General features: G+C 43.6%; 2 protein-coding genes across 2 annotated transcripts in view; both read right to left on the bottom strand.

The window, feature by feature from the left end:
* The window catches only part of MAPK4 (mitogen-activated protein kinase 4), a 137,950-nt gene that overhangs the window by 90,680 nt on the left and 33,658 nt on the right, over window positions 1–13,612 (bottom strand). The gene's annotated exons all lie outside the window — the stretch shown is intronic.
* LOC126020091 (39S ribosomal protein L47, mitochondrial-like) lies at window positions 2,356–3,102 on the bottom strand. The gene has a single exon (XM_049781571.1). It carries the CDS (start codon window positions 3,100–3,102, stop codon window positions 2,356–2,358), a length of 747 nt encoding a protein of 248 aa, XP_049637528.1.

Genomic DNA, 13,612 nt, shown 5'->3' on the forward strand with positions numbered 1-13,612 from the left:
TGATGGTTCTCTGAACATCTTTCTAATTTTTCCATTAGTAAAAATTTGTATTATAGGGGCTGGAGTGGTAGCACAGTAGTAGGGTGTGCATCCAACACACACAGGATGGACCATGGTTCGATTCCTGGCATCACATATGGTCGGTTTTTGTGTGCAGAGCCAGGAGTAACCCCTGAGCATGCCAGGTGTGGCCCAAAAGCAACAACAAAAATTTTACTATAACATATTCAACAACACAAGCAGATAAAAATTTAATTTATCCCCTAAGGTTCTGTATCTATCTGAAGTTTAGACTCAAAAAGGTGCAATTTCAGAGTGGGAAGGTTGAGAGATGTGCCTGGAAAGGGGACATGGTGAAGCCTTTTAGGTTCCTAGAAAGAACCTATAACTTTATACAGTTGTGAGTCTACACATAGGTAAAAATATATCAAGCTGTGCATGTGTAAGTCATGAGCCTTACATTCATTTTTGTAGACTGAATTGAGAGGCGAGGATGAGGTGTGTGCCTGGAAGCCTCATGGATAGCTCAAAGCCTGGTGCTTACAGGAGACAGCACAGTCGGAGAAAGTGGAGAGTGGTGTCGGCGTGCCAGCGTCTCCAAGGCAGCTGGCGAAGAATCCTGCTCGGCTCTTTAATTCGCTGCTCCCACGTCTCGGTGACGCGGACAGACGCCTCTGGAGGCTGCTACCATTTCCTCCGGGCCACTTGCTTCTACTCGGTAGACCTTGAAGATCAAGTGCAACTTTGCTAAATGGCTCTCAGGAGCCTTCACTGAAGCCAGGGGACCAAGGCCAAGCTGTGAGAAGCTGATTTGACTCTCCTAGAGGGAACGGGGCATCTCACATGCAGTGCTTCATGCTGGCGAAGGGCTAAAGATGATTGGATCCTCTCTCAGCCTCTGCTCACTGCTTTAGTAGCAGTATGTGGGAAAACAGGCAGGGCTTCCTCCTGATAAGATTCTAGATTGTCATTTCTGCTAGCTCACAAGCACCTCTGTTGGCTCTTCTCTTTGATGTTTAAGTAGTAAGGGGGCTGGAGAGAGTACACTGGGTAAGATGTTTGCCTTATACATGGCTGACCTAAGTTTTAATCTGGCATCCCATAAGCATCCTCTAAGTCCTACCAGGAGTGATCCCTGAGAGCAGATATCTGAGGCCCTGCCAGATATGGCCCCCAAACTAAAAATAAACAAACAAATAAAAAAAAAAACTCTAGGGATTTGAACGATGGGGCAGCGGTAGGGCATTTGCCTTGTACGCAGTTGACCCAGGACAGACTGTAGTTCAATCCCCGGTGTCCCAAGCCAGGAGTGATTTCTGAGCACATAGCCAGGAGTGGCCCGTAAGTATCAGTGGGTGTGGCCTAAAATTAAAAAAAAATCTAGTCATCTGCCCTAGACTTAATAGACTCACCATGTGAGATTAATCTTGGAAAGATGATGTCAAAGAATAAACAAATGTTTGCAATGCCAGACATCAGGTTTAGCAGAAAAAGCATCTTCCTGACAAGGAGAAATGTTTCCCTGTCTAAGCCCTGAGGATGAAGCCACATCCTCCTGCTAAAGAGCATCCAAAGTATGACTGTTCACTTTTCACTGGACTTAAACTACCCAAACTGAGCCTTTCCAGCAAAGAAGTTTTAAGTGTCCTGTGCATACTGGGCTTTTCCCACCACCATAAGAACTCTGGATGCTCATTTATAGCCAGATTAAGCCACATGCAAGGCCTGTGTATTCTTCCGTGTATGTGGCTAAGGGAGTTACACATCAAAATTCAGTCATTCACCAAAACATCAGTCACCCTCATACCAGAGAAACAGAGGGGTGGAATGAGAAGGACAGCAAAGACATCAAGTTACTTCCTGCCAAGTAAAAGAGAGGAGAAAAGAGGTGAGGAGGTGAGGGTGAACTTGACCAGCTACCTTTGTTGACCGTGTAGGGGCCAAAAAAGAAGCAACCGGAATGCCATTCACACCACCTGCTCACTGTCAACTGCATCTCATCACTTTACAAATAAAGAAGCAATAGCAGAAAGGATATGTAGTTCCTGTCCCTCGGCTCTGAACTCCACCTCTGTATTCAGCTCCGCTGGAATTGCAAACCCACAGATCATTGCACTCCTTTGGCAGCTGGTGCTCCATCCATTTCTGTCAGCAAGAGGCACTAGAGGGAGACTGCATTTTAATAGAGGGATGCTCCTGGCAGCAGTCATGCCTCATCCCCTGGCATTAGAAGTTGATTCTACTTTTTGATTCTTTCTTTTTTTTTTAACTAAAAAGTTTATTTATAAGTAACTTAACATATTTTTTATATATAAACTATTATCCAAGAAAAAAAATGATAAGAGTTCAGACATCTCAGGTAGCACTTGACTTCTGGGCTCCAGAGAGAGGAAACTTTTCTTGAAGAAATTTTTCATTCTTTTTCTCTAAACTTGCCTTCCTTGCTTTGTTGCGGATTCGTTTCTCAAGTTTCAGTCTGAGAAAACGGTCCACGTAGGGCATTGCAAAGAATCGTTTCCTATTATATTTTTTATTTAGGTACCAAGGTATAGACCACTGCTTAAACTTGTACCAGAAGATTCTTCCAAAGATGTCTCTTCTCCAAGCACCAGGCCTAGAGTTTTCTTGACCAGTTTGAAGAAGTCTTATGGCATCTTCTCTTTCTCTGACAACTTTATCTAATGCATCCATGGATTCTACTACCTTGTCTAGCCGCTCCGGACTGGGCATGGGCACTCTCTGCCGCTTGGCCTCCTGCTGTAGGGTCAGGAGCATATTTCTTTCTTTCAGGAGGACATACCAAAGCTTATGTAAATCTTCATTGCTTTTGTTCCTTAATTGCTGACAGGTCCATGCAGCACCAGATTTCACTTTCTCTTCTCCCCAATTCTTCGGATAATCAAAAAATTCTTCCAGGCCTTTCCTTGGCAATGTGGTATGAAGTAATCGACACTGATAAAAAGATGTAGCACTTGTATTCTTATTTAAGAGGCTAAGACAAAACCCAGTGCAAGCAGGGGCTTGAATACTTATTGCTGACCTGGAAGCCGTCAGAGCCGTTGAGACCTTGCTGCAAAGATTTCTTAAACTGGCCGCAGCCATTTTTTCCGCCTACCTACTTTTTGATTCTTTCACACTTTCAGACTAGCTGTACTGCATACCCAGGGGTGTAGCAACTGTGGGGAGTGGGTAGGAGTCCATTTCCCCAGGGTCAGTCTGTGTTCCAAGATGCCATCCGAAGGCCTTAGCTCACACCTGTTAATTGATGTCTGGTCTCAGTTCCCCAGGTCTCCTCCTGCAGGTTCTTTCCTCAGCTCTGAGGTGTAGTTGTTTGTTCCTGTAGGTACTCCTAAATGTTCCCACCAAGTTCCCTTGTTCTTTGCAGAGGAGGAGCACAGCTGCTCCAATAATTTATACCTCTAAACCATCACAATAACTCATGAGGTTCATGTGATCTAACCATTATCATGGTTAGTATAAAGGCAATCAAAGCAACTCTCTCAGCAACACAGTCACACAACAGGCATCAAGAACCAGGCTTGATGACTCCAAACCCTAATTTTCTACCTACTGCATCTACTATATCTATAGACCAATATCTTCAAAGAGTCTGCAATCAAATGTTCCTTAAACCCAACCTGTAGCTGGAGAGGTAGCACAGGAATCAATGCACTTGTCTCGTAGGCCTTGAAGGCAGCCAACCCTGGTAGGATCTTGCAAGTGATCCCCTAAGCACCACCAGGGATCATTCCTGAGCACTAACCCAGGAATAGCTCCTGAGCACCACCAACAATAAAAAACAACAACAAAAAAAGGCAAAACAAAGAATAACCAGCTATCATGATTTATATTTATGTTCCACCTTACTAGTTCTGTGATCTGAGACAAGTTACTAATTTCACTGTACCAGAATTTTCTATCAGAAACCTATAAATGGTCATAAAACCTATCACAAGGAAGTTGTGAAGCAATAACACCCTCAAGAAGCAAACAACAGGGGCATGGACCAATAGTACAGTTGCTAAGATTCTTGCTTAGTATGCAGTCAATCCATAAGGTCCCCCCCAGGACTGCCAGAGTAAGTTTTGAGTGCAAAGCCATGAGCAACCCTTGAGCATCACTGAGTATGGCCCAAAAAGAAACAAAGAAAAGAATAGGAGGGGAGCCAGAGAGATAGCATGGAAGTAGGGCATTTGCCTTGCATGCAGAAAGACAGTGGTTCTAATCCCAGCATCCCATATGGTCCCCTGAGCCTGCCAGGAGTAATTTCTTAGCATAGAGCCAGAAGTAACCCCTGAGTGCTATCGGGTGTGACCCCCCTCCCAAAATGAAAAGAACAGGAGGAAGAGGAGAAGGAAGAAGAGGAAGAAGAGAAGGAAAAGGAGGAAGAGAAGGAAGAAGAAGAAGAAGAGGAAGAGGAAAAAGAGGAGGAGGAGGAGGAAGAAGAAAAAGAAGAGGAGGAGGAGAAGCAGTGAATACTGGAGCTAGAGAAATAATTCAGGGGTAAAGGTACCTGCCCTGCCTGCAGCCAACTCAGGTTCATTCCCGTGATATACTGGGAATGACCCTTGAGCACAGTCAGAGTAGCACCCAGAATTGCTGAGCCCCAATCCCCACCCCCCAAAACAAGAAGCAAATAATACCAGAAGGGGACCCTAGGCCTTCTACTTGAAAACCTCTCCCCGAAGAAAGAAGACAAATAGTAGAAAGAGTGTGGTTGTCAGCTTCAAATTGCCTGTTCAGATCTTAGTTTGCCTCTTACTGACTGAGCCTGCATATCCATCTTCATCCAGATGAAGCAGGAAAATCAAGAGGACATGAGCACCCAGTCTGTTGTATCCCAGGAGAGACTATAAAAGCAGATTGGGGGTTACTAACTATGCCAAGTATTATGAAGTTCCAGGTTCCACCTGAACCACTGAAACAGGCATGTAAGGAGCTTAACAAAGATTCACTGACCATGGAGTAGCAGGCAAGTCTGTATTTCCCAAGTGTCTCTAAGGTTTTTGGTGGCCCAACTCTCAGAGACACCCCACCCGGACCTGCAATTGACATGGCACAGTGAGATCCCTGATGCCACTACACACTGCTCACCCATGGTGGCTGACACCCAATGTACCTTGTCTACCTTGAACTGACTTGCAAGTTGTGGCCATAAGTTTCGTTGGTAATTTCCATCCTTCAGTAACCTGTAAGACAGGGGTGGTGAAATGAACGCGGCTCTTTGCCTCTTATTATTTTGTATACTGTGGCTCTTCGCCAAGTTTGGATTTTGTTCTGCTGCTTCTGAGGAGGGACCTCTGAGGAGAGATCTCCGAGTGCGGAGCCCCTCCCGCCTCCAGGCTGCATCCTCCCATCTCCATCCCTCGGAAACAACTGCACGGGCCAGCAAGCGGGGGACCCGTGTATCACATGTTGGGTCACATTTTGCCGTTAGTTCTTAGCGTGGAGGACACAGCACACCCTCACCATCACTGCAGGATTTTGACCCTCACTCAAAATAGCAAAATGCAATATGTGTTGAATATATTATTGTTAAAATTATATGCTTTTGTGTGAGTGTTTGTTTTGGCAGTTGACTGCGTGGTGTGGTTCTCTGACTCTCACAGTTTAAAATGTTGGCTCTTCGTATTGAACTTGTTCGCCACCCCTGCTATTAAGAGAATGTTCCACAATTGACCATAAAAACTCCAAAACAAAACTTGGACCCAAAAGTGAAGGGGAAGATCTCTTTTTTTTTTTTTTGGTTTTTGGTTTTTGGGCCACACCCGGTAACGCTCAGGGGTTACTCCTGGCTATGTGCTCAGAAGTTGCTCCTGGCTTGGGGGACCATATGTGACACCGGGGGATCGAACCGCGGTCCGTCCAAGGCTAGCGCAGGCAAGGCAGGCACCTTACCTTTAGCGCCACTGCCCGGCCCCTATGATCTCTTAAGGACCAAATAAATCTATTTCCCAAAAGCTGAGGGAAGGAAGTGGGGATAACTAGTTATGTCATTCACATTTATTTTTATTAGGGAAAGGTATCATTTTAAAGAGAAAAGATTTTCCATGACACCACAGAAATCTAATTAAGTGGGATTTTAAGTCAGGAATATTGAATAACACAATGGATGCGATCTTGCACAGTTGCTTCAGAAGATACAAAAATTCATTATGTGGCTTCTTATTATTTGATCAAATAGTGTTGGGTCATTGCAACACAAGATTGGTAAATTATCTGCAAAACCATCAAAGATGACAGTCAGAGCCTATGAATGTTTTGCCAGACCAGGAAGGAGAATAACACAATTTCTCAAGACACTTTCAGAATATGAATTACTTTTTCCTTTCAAAGGAAGAACAAGAGCATGGCTAAGAATGGAAAGATGCCACTGGAGATGCTTATGGAAACAGACACAGACATGGCTCAGCCTGGTCATCTCCCTGAGTGTCTGCACTGCAAACCTCATCTTCCCTCTATTTATCTCCTATCCCCACTGCTTCAACCAGCACAATTCTAGAAGCAAGACTCTTTTCTCTTAACCCGCTTACAGGATCACCTGCTGACAGGATCACCACGAGTCATATCAAAAGATCACACACAGCCAAGAGCAAAGGAAAAAGACAATCCAATAACCCTCAAGGCAAGACACAGACAACAGGAAGATTTTAGGATTTCAAGTACATAGACTTGAGCTTCAGATCAGTTCACCTTTCTAATTTCTTTTTTCTGTGCAAATGGGCATAATATTAATACCCTGTCACACGGGAACAGGAAACAGTCACCAACATGAAATTGGTGAGGGACCTCTCTCTAGTATGCTTGGCACATAGTGTTTAACAACTGTGAGCCATGATGATGAGTATTATGTGAATGAAGCTGGTGTTGCTTTGCATGCAAAGACGATACGGCCTCACTCAACAAAGATTGATTATATTACAGAAAGTAATAGCATCACAATCTCAGAGGCTTAACACTGCCAAGTTTATTTTGAATTCACACCAGGTGCCCACTTGGGATCCCAAGCTGGCTGAGGCTTTATTCTACCAGTGCCCCCATGATCTGCAAGAAGAATCAGAGTGACAGTCCAAGGATCAGTCCACCAGGTCATGGGCACCACCTGCTTTTCCAAATAAAGTTTTATTGAAACAGCTGCTTTGTGGACTGAGTGTGGCTACAGAAATAGAGATCGAGCTGAAAATATTCACTGTTTAGTTTATGAAAAGGTTCTCTGACCCCACAGTGATGGATCTTTGAAACAGACAAGAGAGAGAAAATGAAGTACATGGGGAGGGCAGGGATGGTCCTAAGGACCTGCCCCCACCAATCCTCAGACTAAGCTGTCAAGAAGGCAGTATTTTTGTAGGCTCTTTATGCAGGACCTGAGCCTGCCAGATCACCTCATCTGGGCCCTGTTCCAATGATGGGCATCCTCACTCTGGACTGGGAATAAATTCCCAGGGCATAAGACATAAAATTCCAACCCCTCTGCTTGCCATTCACACTCTCAATAAGCTGGGGCTTTCTGAGATATTTTATTCTCCAGGCCCTTCCCAAACCACTGCACCCTACTCCCTGCTCCTCATAGTGAGGACTCTATATGGCCAGGCCTTATGGAGCTTCTTAAACGGGGCCAAATTCCCTATGGAGTAGAAGAGAGAACAGGAGAGGGGAGAGGGACGAAGGGAGAAAGGTGATGCTTGTCATAAACATTTAACAAGATGGGAGAGGGGAGAGAGGAGAGGAGAAGAGAGAAGGGAGAGAGAAGAGAAAAGAGGGGAGAAGAGAGAGAGGAGAGAAGAGAGAGGAGAGAGGAGAGAGGAGAGAGACTTGTCATAAAAATTTAACAAGAGCTGCAACCTAGGATCTGTGCAAAAACTAAAATCTCTAATTACAAAAGACTGACTATGAAAACCGCCACTGAATAGAACTTTTCCTCAAACCATGAAGAAAGACCTTGGGGTTGGACAATTAGTATGCCTGGAGTCTGTAGTAGGTCTTATGACAGAATGCTTTATGGGTAAAGACACCCTGTTCTAAAAGAAGACCAAGGGTATTTCCTTTCTAATTTCCCCAACATTTACTGTCTCTATGCAAACAACAAAAACAACAAAAAGACAAACAAACAAACAAACAAAAAAAGTCTGCCACACTCACTCACTCCCCCTATTTTAAATTTTATTTATATTTTCTAGATAGGAGCTCCTGCCTTTTTTCTTATAGAACCTCGAAAAATGAAGCACTTTGTTTTACCTCATATTTCTACATCTTTCTACAAATTAAGAGAAGAAAAAAGATGTAAATGGGATCCATAAGTCTAGTGGCCTCAGCTGCATTGGGTAAAAAAAAAATTGGTCAGAATTAAATACCTAAGCCAAACTAAATATCTAAATACCTAAATATCTAAATACAACAATAGAATCAAGAGACCCAAACTACAACAAGCTAAACACAAAATAGACCTGTTACATTAGTAGACCAGGGGGCTAAGGATGAGGGTGTGGGATGCATGCTGGGAACTCTGGTGGAGGGAGGTCAACACCGGTGGTGGGAATGGCCCTAATTCACCATCACTATATGCCTGAAATACAGCTATGAAGGACTTGTAATTCACAATGGCTTTCATAAAAATTAAAAAAAAAATTAACAAGAGCTATTGTTCAGTCCTACATGCAGCTGACCCCATTTTGGTCCTGGCACCACATATTGTTCCATGACCAGGAATTACTCCTGAAGCACAGAGCCAGGAGTAGCCCCTAGGCTAGCCTTGAGCATGACTCAAACCTGCTCCCCAAAGAAGTTTAGTCTAGGGTCCATCTATCATCCTCAAACTCCATATCTAGCAGGAGTCAGGTGGGAGTACATGAGCATCAGCTGCTACAATTATGTGCAGTCTCATGTACACTCTCTGGTCTAGACCTGAGTGTAACATATGAAGCAACTGATCAACAAGCAAAGGGATTCCTCACTTTCAGCACCCAAATGTTCACATTGCCATTTGGTTGGAAATTCTAAGGCTTATCACGTCCTTTCCCACATCACTAAACAAAGCATGTGAAAACTTGTTTCATCATCTGTCAGGAACTGCAGGTCATCGTTATCAACATAACCCAGGGCTCTGAAACAATGAGGCTGCTTGAGAACCACTGAGCTTCAGGTTTCTTTAAATCTTTTCCACCAATGCCAGAGTTAGAGGTTCTTTGGTCTGATTTTTGTGCCCCTCTGAGTCCCCCTCACTTCTTACTATGAATATGCCAGCCACAAATTCCTTCTAATTTGCTGTTGCTAATCTCCTTAAGAAGAGGGAAAGCAAATCAAGCTTATTAGAACTCTATGTAAGCCGAGGGCCAGAGGGACTCTCTTCTGAACACAAGGTCCCTGTGACATCTATCTTGGTTAATAAGTTGTAACAACTTTCTGAGTTTATCTCTTCCATGGCTATGTGTAAGCCTGTGTGTTTGGAAGGAAGGAAGGAAGGAAGGAAGGAAGGAAGGAAGGAAGGAAGGAAGGAAGGAAGGAAGGAAGGAAGGAAGGAAGGAAGGAAGGAAGGAAGGAAGGAAGGAAGGAAGGAAGGAAGGAAGGAGGGAGGGAGGGAGGGAGGGAGGGAGGGAGGGAGGGAGGGAGGGAGGGAGGGAGGGAGGGAGGGAGGGAGGGAGGAAGGAGGGAGGGAGGGAAGGAGGGAGGGAGGGAGGGAGGGAGGATGGAGGGAGGGAGGGAGGGAGGGAGGGCGTGCGGGCAAGTAATAGTACAAATGGGCAGGATTTTTGCCTTGTATGTGGCCAACCCAGGGTCAATCCCCAGTAACCCACATGGACCCCCAAGCACCACCGGAAGTACACAGAGCCAGAAATAGTCCCTGAGCATTGCTGGGTGGGGAAGGGAAGGGAAGAGGAGAGGAAGGGAGGGCAGGGCAGGGGAGGGGAGGAAAAGAAAAGGAAGGGAAGGGCAGAGGAGGGAAGGAGAGGGAAGGGAAAAAAGGGGAGGAAAGGAAATGGAAAGGAAAGGTATATGATTCAGCAATATCACTCCTGACATTTTTCCAAAAACACTAACTCAAAGATTTATGCAACCTATGTACATAACAGCATGATTCACAATAGCCAAACATGATGGTAACTTATTTATGGCCTCCATAGAGGACTGGATAAAGAAGCTGTGGTAACTGTGCTCAGAGGAGTACTACTCAGCTGCTACAAATAATGAGAACTTTCCTCTTGTGACAACCTGAGTGTAACTTGAGGTGATTTTGCTTAGTGATATAAGTCAAAAGTAAAAGAAATATGCAGAATGCAAATAACCAAAGCAGGTGAACTAACAAAAACAACTCCTAGGCCAAGAGTGATGGTTACCAGGAGGGATACGGAAAGAAGAACTGGGAGCAATCAGTAGAGGGGATGGATCTAATCATAGGAATAACACTAGAAATCTGGGTTTACAATAAGACTGATAGACAGGCGTAGAGGGACATGAAACTGTACCTCTGAAATTTATATAGTATTGCAAACCAATACAAATAAATTCCCCCAAAATTAGCTATAATTTTTAAAAAGTGAATACCATAAAAATTTCTAAGACACTAGGGAGAAGGTGAAACTGGTGCTCCAGGCAGCCTTCAGCAGTTGAGAGGTACATCCGCCTTGCTTGAACCAATTCAACTGGGTCAGACTCTCAGCCTCTCTCTGTGCAAACAGATGAGTGCATGCCTGCCAAGAGACTGCCCGGCAGGAGGTGGGAGAAGGGGCATAGCAGTGGGAGGGTGAAAGGGCTGAAGAACAAGCAGCTCTGGGTCAGAATTGCACATATTCTCATGCAGGAGGAGAGTACAAAGTAGACCAGACCCAGACCTCAGAGTCTATGACATGGTCTCACAAACACAATACAAACCCAATTACCACACCACAATTTCTCATTTTAATCTTTGCCCAATGAACAAGACCAAAAACAGCAATTCAAAACAACATTCAAAAAAATACCTTTATGTAAAAAATCAGAGAGTAACAATAAATTACATATTTCCTAACACCTTCTGACATATACAAAATTTGTTTTTGTATACCTTCGAGACTAGGGGGCAAACAGGTAGGACAGGATGGGGTAGGAAAGCAAAAGAAAGAAACCAAATCGAAAGGAGACCATAGTTGGAAATACAGTTAAGAAACAGAATTAAATGAACGCTGGTTTATTGATCCATTTACCCACCCAAAAACATTTGGCCTACTGCCAAAGTTTTAGCAATTCTGAGTATTATGCAATGTTTGGGCATAGATCATTTTCAATTAATTGAGGCAAATACCAGGGAGTATGACTGCTAGGTCATATGGTAAGAGCATGTCCAGTTTGTTAGAAATATCCAAGGTGTCTTCCTATGTAGCTGTACCACTTGGCATCTCCACCTGCAATGAATGGGAGTTCCTGTTGTTCCATGTTCTCACCAGCATTTGTGCTGTCAGTATGCTGGATTTGTCTCATTCTAGTAAGTGCATAGCAGTGCTTCACTGTTATTTTTTTTTAACTTCCTTCATAAAGTTTATTTACATCTTGTTAAAGCAAGATCTGGGCAGTGGATCCTCCAACCTTACCTTGATAGCTACACACATAGAAGGACAGGGGACTACGGTCTCTGTCTCTGTCTTGTCTGTCTTCTCTTCCTCTCTCTCTCTTACTTCTCTCCCTCCCTCCCTCTTTATCTCTCTCTAGGTTCCAGGGGAGGAAATTCCCATGGCTCAGGGAAGAAAATTGCCATGGCTCTGGGAATAATATGCATACTGCAAAGCTAATCATGAAAAGATCGGTGAATGCTCTTAAGTCAAACAAACCTGCCCCAGGGCCTAAGGGTGATTAGACTTCTCCTGGGGAAGTAGATTGTTAAACTGGGAGGGTACTGAAAACACTGGACTTTTATTGGACAAAATAAAAGACAGAAAGGATATGGGATACACAACAACAAATGCCACAAACTGGTCAGGAAAGGAGACTTCCAACTCAAAATGTTCTCCCAACACATTTAGTGTGTGGTTGTGGAAAAGCAAAAATGTGTATCAGTGGAAAATGATGATTTCCCAAGGCAGAGTGCACTAAGGGATGAATACAATGTGTTCTACTAAAGAGAATCCAAGACAGACTCATTCTAAACTAAGCCATTCTATTGGAAGCCAACTCAGAAAGAGACCGAAGTCTTTTGAGAATGTAGATACTGCCTACTTAACTATCATAATCAGCTTTGCGCTCCTTTGAAAAAGCTGTTTCATTTAGAGATTGTAATGTAATAAATAGATAAAATAAAATCCAAGGCAATTCTTACAAAAATGTTCTTTTAAATGACTTGGAATAATGCTCCACAGGAAAGACAGAAAACACAAAGTGAAATATTTGTAGAAAGTTCCTCATGCTGAGCCTCTGAGGATAAGCTCCTTAGAACATATTCATAGATACAGACTTCATAGATATCACCACCATTAACTATATTAATCTCATCTGACAGGGAGGTAAAGATGGATGAGCTTTAGAAAAACGGTTCTATTTACAGACCACTGAAGTGAGAATAGGTTCTATTCAGCAATAATGTCTGATTAGGATTAATTAACTAATGTTCCCAAAGTACACTGAAAGAATAGAATGTAGTACGAGGTTGAGTTTTACTGTCATCATAGAGACTGCATTTTGCTTCTGTTCCAGAAAGCATTCATCCAAATCATATATGTAGATTCTCTCCTCTCCAGAAGGTGAAACTTAGGGTGTGCTTGATATCATGACCCTCTTCCCAACAAGGGAGACTAGGAAGATGCAAATATAGCAACTTCTGGTGGATGAGTCTGGAAACCACTTCCTTAAACAAGTGGCAAAGCTGACATCATCAGTGATGTCTGTGATCATTGTATCCTGGCCCCTGTCCTGTGAGAGAAGGGGTTTATCTCTGTGGGGCTTTTACCCAAACATCCATTTTTCCTATCTGATGATGAGAAAAATATCCGGCCAACCAGACTGGGAAGCATGCATCTGGGCATAGAGCCAGCAGCCCTTGGCATGGTCAAGGTCATGAGCAGATGATTTGAGCAACTGTTACAAATCCGAGAAGACTGAGAGACATGATGACTAAGTGTGATGCACAGTTGGGACTGGATTCTGGAACAGGAGAATATGTGTGGAAGAGCAGGTGACATCTAAATAAGGTATAGTGTTTTGTTGTCTGCTCATTTTCTGAAAAAGTCCAATTTAAAGTGTAAGTCATGAAGATAAAGCTGTGTGAAACTGAAATTGTTTGGGGAACACACTGACATATGCTCAGGACTTACTCCTAGCTCTGTGCTCAGGGTTCACTCCTGGAGGGCTTATAAGAAGACCGCAGGGTGTGCTAGAGATCAAACTCAGGCTGGCCACATGCAAGGCAAACACTCTACCTGCTGCGCTATTGCCCATGCCCAAGCATGTGAACATTTTTAGAGAAGTCTTCTGGCAATTAAAAACATGGCTCTACAAAATTTCCTTAAGACTCTTTTGAAAGACATAGTCATCATTAGTTTTTGGCTGGCCTTCTAATTTCATGAAAGTGTTCTTGGCAAGGCCATCGTCTATGACCAAGAGAATAATCTGGAACAATGTAACTTAGTGTGTGAAGAAAGCAGAGATGCAG

Source organism: Suncus etruscus, chromosome 10, assembly GCF_024139225.1.
Source record: "Suncus etruscus isolate mSunEtr1 chromosome 10, mSunEtr1.pri.cur, whole genome shotgun sequence".
Lineage (NCBI taxonomy): Eukaryota > Metazoa > Chordata > Mammalia > Eulipotyphla > Soricidae > Suncus > Suncus etruscus.

What these genes read in the sequence shown, in the direction of transcription:
- LOC126020091 (XM_049781571.1), bottom strand. Translation starts at nt 3,102, where the DNA reads ATGGCTGCGGCCAGTTTAAGAAATCTTTGCAGCAAGGTCTCAACGGCT.